The sequence below is a fragment of the Mesoplodon bidens genome, assembly GCF_964165515.1.
Source record: "Mesoplodon bidens genome assembly, chromosome: 4".
NCBI classification, from domain to species: Eukaryota; Metazoa; Chordata; class Mammalia; order Artiodactyla; family Ziphiidae; genus Mesoplodon; species Mesoplodon bidens.
Window position 1 is genome coordinate 159,917,391 of NC_138160.1, and position 15,530 is coordinate 159,932,920.

The 15,530-nt window shown below is 44.8% G+C and overlaps 1 protein-coding gene and 1 long non-coding RNA gene across 7 annotated transcripts in view; one reads left to right on the forward strand and one right to left on the reverse strand.

Moving 5' to 3' along the window:
- LOC308615763 overlaps positions 1-9,576 on the reverse strand; it is a 48,049-nt gene extending 38,473 nt beyond the window's left edge. Inside the window, exon 1 of the long non-coding RNA XR_014015631.1 lies at positions 9,512-9,576. This is a non-coding gene — a long non-coding RNA (uncharacterized lncRNA). The remainder of the gene's footprint in view (positions 1-9,511) is intronic.
- Positions 9,577-9,921: 345 nt separating this feature from the next.
- FBXW11 (F-box and WD repeat domain containing 11) overlaps positions 9,922-15,530 on the forward strand; it is a 132,982-nt gene continuing 127,373 nt past the window's right edge. For 2 of the 6 annotated variants that reach the window (XM_081234052.1, XM_081234053.1), the window contains exon 1: positions 9,939-10,167. Coding sequence is in view for 5 of the 6 variants with exons in the window: in XM_081234053.1 (XP_081090179.1) it covers positions 10,123-10,167 (45 nt within the window). In the remaining variant the exon portion in view is untranslated. Of the gene's footprint in view, positions 10,168-15,530 lie in introns of all 6 variants that reach the window. The other 4 variants (XM_081234050.1, XM_081234049.1, XM_081234048.1 and 1 more) reach the window with 4 other exon arrangements.

A 15,530-nucleotide genomic window follows, 5' to 3' on the forward strand; every position in this document is an offset into this window, starting at 1 on the left:
AGACATAATACCTATGACATCTATGGCATAAAAGATGGGAAGGGATAAATGGATCCGTACAGTTGCCAGGTTTCTGTATTTTAGGTGAAGTGTTAAAATATTAATTCTAGGGCTTCCCTGGTGGCGCAGTGGTTGAGAGTCCGCCTGCCGATGCAGGGGACACGGGTTCATGCCCTGGTCCGGGAGGATCCCACGTGCCGCGGAGCGGCTGGGCCCGTGAGCCATGGCCGCTGGGCCTGCGCGTCCGGAGCCTGTGCTCCGCAACGGGAGGGGCCGCAACAGTGAGAGGCCCGCGTACCGAAAAAAAAAAAAATTAATTCTAGGGCTTCCCTGGTGGCGCAGTGGTTGGAAGTCTGCCTGCTGATGCAGCAGACGCGGGTTCGTGCCCCGGTCCGGGAGGATCCCACATGCTGCGGAGCGGCTGGGCCCGTGAGCCATGGCCGCTGAGCCAGCGCGTCCGGAGCCTGTGCTCCGCAGCGGGAGAGGCCACAACAGTGAGAGGCCCGCGTACCACAAAAAAAATAAAATAATAATTCTAAGTAAATTGAAAAGTTAAGGAGGTATATTGCAATCCGTGGAACCACTAAGAAAATAATGAATAGATATAGCTAAAAAGCCAATAGATCAGGACTTGGTGCTCACTGGGTTGAGTGGAGTGCTTTAAGTGGGATGTGGCAGAGGATGCTAAAGATTGTTCTAAGGAAAAGGAACAAAAGGATTGGTAATAAAGTTGCTTATAGCAAAGGAGATTAGAATGGACATTGTAGTGGGTTGAAGAGTGGCCTCCCCAAAATATTCCTACCCAGAATCTCAGAATGTGACCTTATTTGGAATCGTGTCTTTGTAGATGCAATTAAAGATCTCAAGCTAAGATCATCTTGGATTAGGGTGGGCCAATGATGGGTTTCTTACAAAATACAGACACAGAGATAAAGAGAAGAAGGGCTTCCCTGGTGGCGCAGTGGTTGGGAGTCCACCTGCCGATGCGGGGGACACGGGTTCGTGCTCCAGTCCGGGAAGATCCCACATGCCGCAGAGCGGCTGGGCCCGTGAGCCGTGGCCACTGAGCCTGCGCGTCCAGAGCCTGTGCTCCACAACGGGAGAGTCCACAACAGTGAGAGGCCCGCGTACCAAAAAAAAAAAAAAAAAGAGAGAGAAGAAGGCCATGTGAAGACAGAGATAGAAACTGGAATTACGCTGCCACAAGAAAAGCAACCAGGAACCAACAGAAACTGGAAGAGGTAAAAAAGGCAAAAGAATGAGGTTGGACCCTTACCTTACACCATACACAAAAATGAACTCAAAACAGATCAAAGACCTAAATTTAAAGCTAAAACTATACAACTCTTAGAAGGAAACAGGGAAAAAGCTTCATGAGACTGGATCTGGCAGTAATGTCTTGGCTATGACACCCAAAGTACGGGCAACAAAAGAAAAATATTTACATAAAAATTTATAACTTTTGTGCATCAAAGGATACTATCAACAGGGTGAAAATATTGGAGAAAATATTTTAAAATTATATATTTGATAAGAAATTAATATCTAAAAAATATAAAGAACTCTTACTCTGAGGGAATATGGTCCTGCCCACACCTTGATTTCAGACTTCTGGTCTCCAGAACGGTGAGAGGATAAATTTCTGTTGTTTTAAGCCACCAAGTGTGTGGTCATTTGTTGTGATAGCCACAGGAAACTAATATGGATACACTGAGACTGCAGAAGTGAAATAAGACAGAAATGGAAACAGAAGACTCAGAGAGAGAAGACCAGGTAGATGCGATACATCATCACAAAGAAGAGCTAGAGCAGGACTTTGCCCAGTTCTCCTGTGGGAACTGTGGGCTGTGTATGGTCCCTTAGAGGTACTAGCTCAGTGAGATCTTGTACTCCCAGGCCAGGTGTAATGGTGAATGGCCAATCACAGCAATCCCAGCTTCATAAAGGCATGGGTATCCAGGGCCTCAGACCTCTCAGGGACGAAGGTCTGGGACACCCTTCAATGCAGGCCACCTACAACAGCAGAAGCATCACAGTCAAGGGTAAAGGAGGAAATCTAGAACACAGAGAGAGGAAGATGACAAATTGTTATTTACAGCCTTGGCAACAACTGCAGCAGCGGGGGCTGTTGCTCATCCCTCTAACGTTCTTCTTCTAAATTTTCTCCTAGACATTGTGACCAATCCCAATCTTGAAGCAGTTGGGACGAGGTGAACTTAATGTAAAATATTACAAGTAGATCTGAGCAGTCTGCAGGACGATCTGTAGCAGATGGTGTTAGTGTTCAAACCTAGATTCCTTTAACCTCCTCTCCTGGCTTCTGTGTGCTTTCCTTTCTAAAGACCCACACCAACTACCCTTTGGAGGATGGTCCTCCTGCTGGTGATGCTTTGCACAGTCAGAAGTGCCTGGGGGCAGACTGACTGATCTAGGACTAGGAAAGCCAAGCTCTCACCCCTCAAATCAGGACAAACTCTGAGGAGTAATTTACATTCTGGAGCGCCACACAGGATCAGGCTGCAGCTCAAACTCCTCTCTGTGGAACTCTGCCTGAGAGCACAACTTCCCTTTTTTGCTTTCCTCACTCTCTAACAGGTTTCTCCTGGGAGCACTTCTTACTAAAGCCCTTTACAGTATCCTCGACTCAGGTTCTGCTTCTGGGGAACCCAAGCTGAGGCAGGGGAAAAGATGTCTTGACTTGCCCAGTTATAATGTGGTACATGTATGTCCTAGGTATTTCATGTCAAAGTGCTCTCGTGGGGTACTTTTGGGGGTTGTTATTCTCAGATGAGAGATACCACCTCCTCTGGCTAGCTACCTGAAATCCCCCTCCTCTTAATCTAAGGCTTCCTGTGGTGTACTCTCCCAACAAGGCATGCCTGTTGAGACCACCCTGACCCTCCAGATGGCCCTCTTGGTCAACAACTATTTCAAAACAATCTTTTTGTGGTATCTACAGCTGGTCCCCACAAACCATGCATCTTTGCCCCTCAGAACTTGGGAAGTATGAGCCCTTCCCAAGACAGGTATGTCCCCTCTGTGGCCACAGGCTAACCCCACTCAGCCTTTGGCCCCCGCACTTACTTTTTCAGACATGAATGAGGAACCAGTGCCCATGATCAGTACTAAGAAGACTTGTTCATATAAGAATGAACATTTCTCATAGCAATGGCATGCAACTTTGAAGATTATTTCCAAGTTATTATGTAAAATATTACATAGTGGTCTGTTAGCAAAATTATTTTAAATTATCATTAAAATTCAATTCAATCTTCCTTCAGTTTTTTTGAAAGCAAAGTTTTGGAAACCACCTGACTAGTAAAATGATTTTTTTGTATATTCACTGTAGAAATTCACTTTCTCAATTTCTGGGAAACATACCAAAAAGTCTTTACCAAGATTTATTAAATGAATATGAATTTTACTGGTATAGCACACATCATCTACCAAAATTCCTTTGTGTTCACCAAATTCAGCCTCCCTTGCAGTTTCTTAGGGCCTCGTGATTAGGCACTGACCAATGAATAGTGAGCAGGAATAATGTGCTTCCGAGTATGCTGGTGAGCTTCCCCTCTGCCCCAGCAATACTGGAGACCATGAAAACTATAAGATGGAGGGCTAGCTGACTCCATTAGACCTTGTATGAACAAGACATGTATATAAAGTCACTATGTTTCCAGGGTGTGGACACTTAGTAATATGTCAACTTGACTAAGCTAAACTACATTTCCGTGAATTCTGTTCATCTACGTTTCTGATCAGGGTGGGCCACCAGACAGCCTGGTGCGGGGATTTGGAAGGTGGAAGTGAAACTGTAGTCATTTTGCAGCCCATATACGTTGTCACTGATCTGCTTGCTCACTCACCTCCTTGGCGTGAGGAAAGGCCCTGCCTGCAATCACTCCATCTTCCCCTAAAGCCTCTTTCAGCTTCTCTAATTCCTGGGCAGGCCTGTGTGTGTCCAGTTCTCTGGCAAAGGGCTCCAGCCTCTGCAGGACATCCATACCACCAAGGTCGGGGGCAATAAGAACTGACACAGGTTTCATCTGTCCTCATGGACTCCAGTTCGGCTTATGCCTGCTCTCCCCCACCTTACATCCATCTTCTCGTCCTGACTGCCTGCCCTGTGGACTTGAAGATCCAGCATCGACTGCAAAGATTGCAACCTTACAGAGATTGCTTGGACAATTACATGAGGTCAACTTCTTGTTAAAAAAAAAAAGCCCCTTAGTAACACCCTTAGTGGTTCTGCTTCTCTGACTGAACTCTGAATATACAGAGAGTTAATTTGTCATGGTGGCACAGTGCATTCTATTCTAATACAACCTTTTTTTTACTCTTTCACTTGGTGGTCTTAAGTAACCTGATAAGTTAAAGGAAAAAAAAGTATTGGGAAGATACAAATATTAATTTTAATACATGTTTGCCAATACATTAATTGGTGAAATGTTTTTCCTCATGTGCTTTAAATGTATTTTCCTAAAAATTATAGAACTAAAGATTCACCTCATCTAACATCTATTATTGTTATGCCACCTATCAAACCAGTCAGCCAAGTTAGACTCTCAGAAAAAGTCTGGCTTTTGTTTTTCAGTTCAAATAAATGTACTCATATGTATTTCATGATAACTATCTTTTTTTTCTAGATTCTACACATAGATGGATAAGGCATGGAACCTTGCCATGTGGATAAAACAGGGAGCTGCTACCTTCAATACTTCTTCCCAACATTCTCTTTCCTTTGGTTTCACAAGATTCTCCTTCAAGAGAATTCTTTTCTTTAAGTTAGTTGGGAATGAGTTAAGTCAAAATTTCACTGCACTATCCTTCTCTACAATGTATTTGAATTCAGAAAACCCAGCACAGGTCAAAATATACCCTTTTAAAAATGCCACCCTTGGGACTTCCCTGGTGGTCCAGTGGTAAAGAATCTGCCTTCCAATGCAGGGAACAGGGGTTTGATCCCTGGTTGGGGAACTAAGATCCCACATGCCACGCCCATGTGCTGCAAACTACAGAGCCCACATGCTCTGGAGCCTACGCGCCACAACTAGAGGGAGATAACCCGCATGCCACAACTAGAGAGAAACCCACACGCCGCAACGAAGAGCCCTCATGCTGCAACTAAGACCGACACAGCCAAAAAAAAAAAATGTCACCCTTTACCTTCAAAAGTATATGTAAGAAAGGGAAAGACACAAAGCTCTACTAAGTGTTTAGGTGCCTTGATTAAAAGAGAACTGAGGGACCTCCCTGGTGGCACAGTGATTAAGAATCCGCCTGCCAATGCAGAGGACACGGGTTCGAGCCCTGGTCCGGGAAGATTCCCACATGCCGCGGAGCAACTAAGCCTGTATGCCGTAACTACTGAGCCTGCGCTCTAGAGCTTGCGAGCCACAACTACTGAGCCCGTGTGCCACAACTACTGAAGCCCGTGCACCTAGAGCCTGTGCTCTGCAACGAGAAGCCTGCACACCGCAACAAGGAGTAGCCCCCTTTCACCAAAACTAGAGAAAGCCCACGTGTAGCAACGAAGACCCGACGCAGCCAAAAATAAATAAATAAATAAATAAAATTAAAAAAAAAAGAAGAGAACTGAGTTCATGACTTCCCCGGTGGTCCAGTGGATAAGGCTCTGTGCTTCCAAGGGGGCACAGTTTCGATCCCTGGTTGGGGAACTAGGATCCCGACCCCGCCCAAAGAGAGAACTGAGTTCAGTATTTTGAACTAGCTCTTTTTTGGGGGGTACCTCTGTTAGTTATCTGTTGCTGCGTAACAAATTATCTCAAAATTTAGCACCTTAAAAATAATGAACATTTATTATCTCACACAGCCTCTGTGGGGCAGGGGTCCAAGAATGGCTTGGATGGGTAGTCCTGGCTCAGGGTCTCTCATGAGGTCAAGATTTGAATGGGGCTAGTCATCCGAAAGATTAACTGGGGCAGGAGGAGATGGCTTCCAAGATGGCTCACTCACAGGTCTGGAAAGTTAGTGCTGGTTGTTGGCAGGTGGCCTCAGTTCCTTACCACATGGACATCCCATAGGGCTGCTTAAGTGTCATCATGACACGGCAGCTTGCTTCCTCCAGAGTGAGTAACCCAAGAGAGAAAGAGCAAGGAGGAACCCACAACTCTTACGATCTAGTCTTGGAAGTCACACACCCTCACATCTGCCACACTCTCTTTCGGGAAAATTTAATACAAAAAATTATTAACTAGGAACAGGGTATTAAGTACTAAGGGGGTAAAGACAACTCTAAAGAATACAGAAATAACAGTTATAGGGAGAAGCTACGACCTTTAGGGCTGAGGCAGAGTACTCAAGGAAGGAACAAACTTGGAAGAACCCTCCCACCCTCACTGGTAGGATGAGATTCAGATCTCACTAGAGAGAGGATAATTATGGCCCATTGGATGCTGCTGTTGAGGGGCTACAGGTTGGGGCTGGAAAGCGGGAAACTGCTTGCTAAGGTGCCACTGAACTCACTGGGAAGCACTCTCTGGATGTTCTAGCCGTGTGCGTGCGTGCGTGTGTGCGTGTGTGCGTGTGTGCGTGTGTGTGTGTGTGTGTAGAGAGAGGGATACGGTTCTGCAAACCATCTGCTACTGTGTGCCACAAAGGCAAGAAGGAAAAGAAAGTATTCTGGAACAAGGAAGAGAAGACCCTTCCTTTGGCTGTTCTCCTCTAGGGCTCTCTACTGACAAAGTTAAGCACCATGCCAGTCGGCAGGGGAGAAATATTTACGGGGTCCCACTCCAGTATTTCAAAGCATGGAAAAGAAGGCTGGATTTGGAACTGAGAGGCTATAAATTGATAACAGGCACCCATATGCTCTGCTGCAGAAAAATAAATGTATTTGATTATGAAATGCTGTCTTAGACCCCAGTGGGAGTGTTACATTATATATACAGTATGTACATCATACTACCTTTGTACAGTCTGAACAATTCTGAATTCTGAAGCATATCTGGACCTCAGGGTTTTGGTTAAGGGACTGTGGACCTGTACCAGTTTGCTGTTAGCATGTCATATAAACCCCAGTGCAGATCTATCTGAAAAACTGGGGGGAAAATATGCCTCAAGGTCTTCTGCCTTTATGTATGACCAAATCTAATTACCAGTCAGCATCAAGCCTAAAGCAATAAAAATACCCGAGGGTCTGAGTTCTTGTTTGAGAAGAGGAGAGAGCAAAGTGATAAGCCTAGGCTCGGCTTGCCTCTTAAACAGCTTGGGAATGACTTCTATCATATACATAACTTTTTCATCTTACTGAGCTCCTGGAATTTGACCCAATAATATCAGTACTTTTTTCCTCTTAAGGTGGGATATGGTTTTAATAAAAGGAGAGAAACCTTGAGTTATCTCCATTACAGTTCCAATGCCAAGGGTTGCAAACTCAAATATCTATAGGGGTTAAGCATACAACTTAAATGAGTAAAGCTTGCAGATATAAGGCAACAGGGAGCAGTGGTAACAGTGCCAATCTATAGAGTAAATGCTTTATATAAAGAAGGTAATTGCTACTTAACCCCTGCATACCGCTGCCATGCAGATCCAGTACAGCAAGATAGTCTAACTTTTCAAGAGAAATTAGAAATTTGGATTTTAAGTTGTGAGACTGTTGAATTTTGAAACAATAAAAAAGACTGCAGGATAAACAGACATACGGGGGGTTCATACTCTACTTGTGACTCCTACCCTAGCCCTATGTGCTAGGTCTGTGGCAGGTGCTGGCACCTTAGAGGTCTTGATAGGCTGTTACGTTAGTGGCCCCCAATGAACCATGACTCTGTATTCACAACCTTGTGTAGTCCCTTCCCACACTAACTCTGGGCTTTGCCATATGGCTTGTTTTAGCCAATGGGACATTAGCAAGTTGGGTGCAACCAAAGGCTTGATAAGCCTTTGTTCACTGGGGCTTGTCCTCTTGGAAGCTAGTCACCATGCAGAAGCCTGAATGGTAAGAAACCAGGTAAAGAGAGAGGCCCTCGAGGATAACCCGTTTTGATGAGCTCCCAGCTGATCGTAATCCCATAAGTAACCTCAGCTTATACTATGTGGGCCCAGCTGAGTCCAGTTAACCCAAACAATTGTAAAGAATAATAAAGCACTGGTATTTTAAGCTACTAAGTCTTGGAGGTGGTTTATTATGATGCAATAGGTAACTGAAACAGAGGTCATTTATTTCAGCCCCTTTATTTTACTAATGAATGTCTCAAAGCCCAGACAGTCAAAAGGATATGGTGAAATTCAGACAGCAAATTAGTGGCAATAACTTTCCAGTTCTGTGCTCTTTCTTCCTATTGCTTTTCTTTCAATTCCTCTGGTGGAAAGCATCAGATAAGGACTATAAAACTTAAAACTCTACGTACACGGAACTTACACTGTGTCCTGTATGCATACAAATTACTGTAATAACTTGGTCCTTGGAAATGGAAAGATTTCTAGGTCGTCTTGTCCCTTCACTTTACAGGTGCAGAGAATGCAAAACACTTGAGAAAGAAAAGCAGAGATTTGGAAGCTGGCTTGATACAATCAGACAGGCAGTAATGTTACTAGATGATAGCCTGGCCCTCTTAGCTAGGCCTCGTGTTCCCCTGTTGAACATAATTTCACGGAACATAAACGTTAGATGAAGCCATTCTGTGACCATGATAGATCAATACAAAAGCAAGACCGCTCCTTAATTACATTTGAACACAGATAAAACATGACATTGTCCAAACCATAAAAAATAACCAAACATCCCCCATCCTGGCTAATGACGGACTCCTGCTTCTCTACCAATTAGAGCTTCAGCCTCAGTCTAGCATTCCTTCCTTCTAGGTAAGGTTTATCGAGATACCTAATCATAGAATCACCCCCACTTCCTGACAGCATCTTATCCAGAGTAAAGCCCCGCTTCCAAGTGACCTGACAACTCCTACTGAGATGCCCCACAGTTCTTCATGGTGTGTGATCTCCCTTCCTGCAACAAGTCAGAAACCCAACTTGTTCAACTATCCGTGTGCCCCCTGGTCGTCTTTGGTTAGAGGGTACTGACAGACCTGACAAAGTTCACATAGAGCTGGAGGCAGAATTCACCAGAAGAAGCCTCCAGATCTCCAGCTGTGTTCCTTCTTAGCACCTATCACTCTTGTGGTTAATGCCTGTCTTCCCCACCCACGCCCCCCACTAGAATTAAGCTCCATGAGAAGAAAGCCCTTGTCTGTAAGGTTCAGAGCTGATTCCCAGTGCTAGACTGGTACCCGGCAGAGGCTGGAAGTTTAAAAAACATTTTCTGAACAAATGAATAAGAGGGGTTCAATATACACAGGCTCCCTTTCACCTCTCAGCTCCTCCCAGTACGTGGTGCATAAAGACCATAAACCTCTTCCCCAGCTAAATTTCCAAACCCCTCCCTCCTGGGACGCCCATACTCTCAGAGCTTTGCCCGAGCTTCTCTCTTTCGCTGGTCCCCTCTCACACCTGAGCCCCAAAACCATCCCCTCCAAAAGTATCTAGAACCCACCTGTCGCCAACACCTCACTCTACCATAGACGATAGCTGACCAGCTGCTCCGCCACCTAGGCGTCCTGGGCCCTGCAGACACCGACCGCGCATGTGCGGAAATCGCTCGCGCACGCAGGATATCTGTCAAGCGAAGAGTTGCCTCCGAGTTTCCGTCCGGGTCTGGGCAGCCTTGGGCTGCCAGGAAGTCAGGAAAACTAGCCGGAAAGAGAACCCGAGCGCAGGGCTTTCTGGGACATGTAGTCGTGTCGCTCCCGAGGCCCCACCTTGAGGCACCCCTTAATTCTTTAGGTCTGCACGTCTCGCATTCACAGTCCAGTGCTACTTTCGGCTCAGAATTCAGCTTCGAGCTGTCAGGACAGACTGGCCTGGTGTCGGCTTCTCGTTCCCACAACGCTCTACAGGGCCTGCGGCGCCTGCTGGGAGCTGTAGTCCTAGCTCTGCGTACTGCGTTCGCCGAGGGGGAGGGCGGAGCTGCCGGCGGCCCGGGCGGGCTGGCAGCTAGAGTGGGTGCGATAGCCGCCTCCGCCTCTGCCGCCTCCGCTGTCGCCTCCTCCGCCCGGGCTGTTCGCTGCTGCGCGGGGAGAGCGAGGCGGGGCCGCCGGGGCCGCCATGGAGCCCGACTCGGTGATTGAGGACAAGACCATCGAGCTCATGGTGAGTGCGGGCCGTTGGACCGTCCGTTCTTCCGTCCGTCCGGCTCCGGGCGGGCCTGCCCACCTCAGCGTCCCGCGCGAGGTCGGCCCTGGCCCTTCCTCGCTGCCTCGGCCGGGACCTGGGCCCCCCGCCTTCCCTGGCCTGCGGCCCGGCGCGGTTCCTCCGGATCCCTCGAGATTTCAGGCCGGACCTGGCCCGGCCCCCTCCATGCCCCTCGTTTTTCCTCCCTCCCTTCCTCCTGTCTCTGGGCCCATGTCTCGAACGACCCTCGCTCGCTTATGCTGTGGCCTTAGCTCGCACTCGCTCTAGCATCTCATCCCCCCCTTAGAAGGGATTTTTTTCTTTCTTCCTTTTTTTTCTCTGTTTCTCCGGTCCAGGCCTGCATCGCTCTTGCAAGCCCCACTCAGGCCGAGTGAGATGCTGCTGGGAGAGGGTACCGAGAAGATCGGTTAGGGCCTCGGCCTCCGCGTCCTAGAAGGGGTCTCAGCACCCTCTCTTCAACCTAGGGCTGTGAGGATGCCGGCATAGGCCCTACAGGGGTGGAGGTGGAGAGCTCTCGGAGTTGAAGATGTGGCCGATAAGGGGCCTCTTTCCCGGCCCCCTGTGGTGTCCGGCTTCTCGGACAAAGGGTTTCTTACTCGGCCGAGAGGGATGTTTGCATAGCAAGGCCCCAGGTACTCTGGATTCCATCTCCCAGGAAAGAGAAACTGTAACTTCACGTTTTCCAAAGCTGCTTTGGGAAATTGGGGAGGAGGGGGGAGGGGTTGTCCTCCTCACTGCCGCCAGTTCTTTCTTCTAGAAAAAGGGGGAGGGGGGTGTCCTAGGGCCCTGGGGCGGCGATCACTCTTCTGTTAGAAACCTTTGGTAGCTAGGCCAAACTTCCTGGCCCCGCGAACACCCCAGCCCCCTTCCGCCTTAGGACTTTGAGTCAGAACGGGTTTTTAGAAACAGGACCACGAGAGAGTGGCTAGTAGAAATGAAGAATTTCCTACTTGGTGGATGATTTGGTGGAAGAAGTAAAATATGGCAGCTATTACCTGCCAATTTGAGCGTTAGGGAAATCAAACTGGGCTCTGGAGAGTTGGGAGGGGGAAGTCTTTGCCTCAGCAAACGGACATGCTCAGGTTTTCCTCCTGTGGAAACCTTGACAGTTTCTTTGTATCTCTCCTAACACAGTAACAACTTCTACCCCAGGGTTGAGAGGAAAGGTGAAAGACTCTACTTAACACAGCAACATGTTTTCCTAGCCAGATTTTCTCCAGTGTGAAAATGTTTATTGAGTCAGTGATTCCACTGGGTAGGGTCGGTGACATCAGAGCCACTTCCCCCATTTAATGCTATAAATAATAAATGGTGACACTGAAAGTCTGTTGGATAGCTGCATGGTTTCTGTGGATGATGGTATCTGGGGAGTTGAGATGCATGTTTTAAAAATGGAAGTACAGTAGCATAAATACAGAGGCAGCTTAATATTTGCTGTCCTTTGCATAATTCACTAGACTTCTCCAGCAGTCTTGAAAACTAGAGGGAAAAAAAGCTCTGGTAGTTTCTGATGTGTGTGTGTGTGTGTGTGTGTGTGTGTGCGCACGTATGGTTGCTTTCTAAGGGATACTGATACTTATGAGTTTTTGATGTTCATTTATTAAGGAATTTTTCCTTTCAGTACAATTTATCAAACTTTTGAGGCCAAGCTTTGATATTCTTCAAATTTTGTATGGGGTTATTTTGGTAAAATATCTTAATTGGAGTTACATACATAGTACATATTCTTATGTGTGTATAATACATGTCCTTACAACAGGAGTACTGCATAGCAAAAAATTGTAACTTGGTACCTCTTTGAAATTGGCTGTTCAGTGCTCCTTCCATTTCCATTTATTGAAAAAATAATTAGGGACTTCCCTGGTGGTCCAGTGGTTAGGACTCAGTGCTTTCACTGACAAGGGCCCTGGTTCGATCCCTGGTCAGGGATCTAAGATCCCACAAACTGCACCGTGTGGCCTAAATAAATAAATAGTATTTGTTTGCAAAAGAATTAGAGTAAGTACAGTGTAATCCATTTAATGTCTTTGAATGGATGTAGAAAAAAATTTCTGGCCTAAATATACTAGCTTCCAGTGCTCATAAGTTTTGATTTTACATGATTGTACTTGTCTATGATCTGAAAAGATATTTCCGCCTTTTCAAGGACGTTATAAACTGGGATTCTTAGAGAATTTAACAAAAAATTTAACAAAGTAGTTCTCTAGATCAATTTCACAATGGCTTTTTTTTTTCTTTTTCTTTACAATGGCTTTTTATATACGGATTTTTATATTCCCTCAAAGCGCTACCAGTTAAGCAGTTAAGACTCTTCGGCAACTCTTTTCATAAACATATATGTATTTATTTTAGTGTAGTTGATAGCACAGGTACTTAACAACTGATTTACTAAATCCAGGATCAGATGTAGGAATGATAATGCCTTGAAATCTAATTGCATGGGGCTTTCTGTATTCACTGCATTTTAATTAGAGTTTCCAGAACTAGGTTAAAAACATTTACATTTCAAAATAACATGATGAAAGGAGGGGGAGGGGTTAAACTGATGGTATTTTGAAAGCCTAAAGCATGAAATATTTTTAGAGTTTTATGAGTCAGCTTCAGTACTCAAATATTTGTGATTGTGCTGCCTGTACCAGTTTGGTACTTAATGGTTAACAGGATAACTTTCATTTGATATTCCAGAGCTTGCTGTTTCAAAGAAAGGAAACAGAGTTCTTGGGTTTCACCAATTTCTTAATCTTCATTCCTCTACTTTCTTTGATTTTGATTCTTCCTTTTTTTCTTGCAGTTTTTTAGTTTACTAGGAAGTAAAACTGGTGATAGCAGAATAATTAAATCTTCAAAATATAACCCCCATTGTGACTCCTACCCGTGCCTGTGGCCAGGTCCACAAAAAGTGCTTCTCCAGCTGACCCACCTCGTAGGATTCAGTCTTTAATATAGACTATAAACTCTTGATCGAGACAACTGAATTTACGATTGCTGATAGTGAATAATTTAACCACCAAATGACTTTCATGGCTTTATGTGGGCCCAATACTGTACCTAGTTTGTGGGACTGTTTTTCAAACTTCTGACTTTGGTAAAATTAGCTTTATTATTAATGAGGTAGAAAAGTAGTAATCCATTTGGAAATATACAAAAGTTCACCAGACTTTGTCTAGTGTGGTGGACTTCACTGGAAATAATGAAAACTGTGCATTGTGCCTCACATGATGTTTAACACTTGAGTTAGACGTAGTATGAGTTTCTGTTCAGGCACTTATTACTAGAAAGCACTCACAGAGCTGCTAATTGGAAAAAGATGGTTAGTCCTGCCTATTAGAAGATAGCAGAAGTTAATGTTAAAAGTTTGGGAAAGATAATCCTGCTTCCTCTGTGGGTGTGAGCGTACCCCTTCCCCCCTTTACACAAGTAATGGGTAGTTTATACTCTGTTGTTGGCCTCTGAATGGTTCCCCTCTTTGCTAAGTGACCTTAAGTGAGTCATTCCCCTCTGTGTTATCTCTAAATGGCTATATTACTTGTTGAATGTAGTGATATAGGTAAAATATATTGGATCTTATTAAGAAGTTGTAATATCAAATCTATTTTTAGAGCTATTGAAGTACAGACAGGCCACAAGGGCAAGGAGATGAAAGAAACTAAGTGACGTTATTGGAAATATTTATCTTTTTGTGTCCCCCCGCCCCGCCTTGTCATTGGCTTTCTAAGTGGAATAAGTGGGATTGTTTAGTGACGCCTTTAAGAAATTGGGTCTTACTTTGTCACCGTCACTTACCCTCATCTGCCTCTAGCCATGTGTTGATTTACCAAATACAGGTAAAGTAGACAGAAGTTTAAGTAGGGTCCAAATGAAATAAATCACATGCATATGCATAGACCTCACTGACCTGCCTCAAGAAGCTGTGGCTCAAATATTATCAATTTTTACTCCTGATTTTGGAGTAGGTTAGATGTCCTTTCAGATTTGACAAGGATAAACATGATCCTGCTCGCAAGTCTTGGCACTCTTTGGCCCCTGACCGCCGTCCCCTGAAAACTGCGAGTTCTGTATAGCACAGAAGAATAGCTAACCCATTACCTAGGTTTACAGGACAGCACATGTATTTCTCTGAGTAGTACTGTTTGGTTCTATGAATTTTAGAAACAAACTTTTCTGCGCTGTGAGGTACCTGGGATCTTGGCTTCCATCTGGTGATATTTACAGTTTAAGGGAAAGAAAGCATTTCAAGTCCTAGTAATTCAAATTCTAGCCTCTCTTCAGCTTTTTCTTCTCACATGCCTCACTTATTCTATATTCCAGCCAAAGCCTGGGGATCTGTGGTTCTTCAGATTCTGCTCACTGTTTCCTTTGTCAGCACTGATATGAACTGACCTAAACCCATGTATTTAAGGCTACTGATGTTTATGGGAAGGACCTAATACTTGGTGCTCTGGCCAAATTGGTTTAGGTCAGATCTCAGCAATCCTCTCTTCCACCTATGCTGATAAAGTACTATCCCCTCAGAGCACAGTTTAGATGCCTTCTCTTTTTGATGTCAGTTTATATTATGGTGGCAGATACCATTTTGGATTTTTATCTATAGCACTGCCTATATGATAATCATCGTTAAATGAAATGAATGAGTTCTGACACTTTGTCTTTATCTCGTGCCAGTGAACATCTTCTGGGCTTGTATTATGGTTTCCTGTTTGTGTCCCCTATTAAATGATAAACTCAGTGCCTCTTGTAGTAGGTGTTCAGTAAATGTTGAGTTGAACTTTCCTGTTGATTGCTTGTGTGTATTATTGCTGTCTGCCTGAATCTTAGCCATCTTCTTTTCTGGAAATTCTCACCTATATCACTAGTTCTTATGATAATTTGTTCCTAACTCTTATGGGACTTATCAGACCTTCCTGTGTATCATAAAAGTTTGATCATGTCTAAGCTTCTCTTCCAGAGGCCGTATCTGATTGTCCTTTGAATCCTTCACTACACTTAGCAGCACTTGGGTGTGCAGTAGGTATTGATTTAAATTAATGTTAGGTTTTTTTTTTTCCATGCTGTGAAAACTTTTTAAGATTTCCTTTTGATAATCTTAAGACAGAGGTGGAGATGGATAGAGGAGAAAGACTGCTAAGGGGAAAAGGAGGGTGGGATGTGGTGCACAGACATTCATAGACATTTTAACCATTATTTACAGACTTTTATACACATACAGATTGATTTATATGCATCCTAGAGAGTGGTTGATAGGACTGAGGAAACCAAACTCCTTTTATATCTGTTGATGTGAACTTGCCAAACAGTCGATAAGTTCTAAGGATCCTGTGATC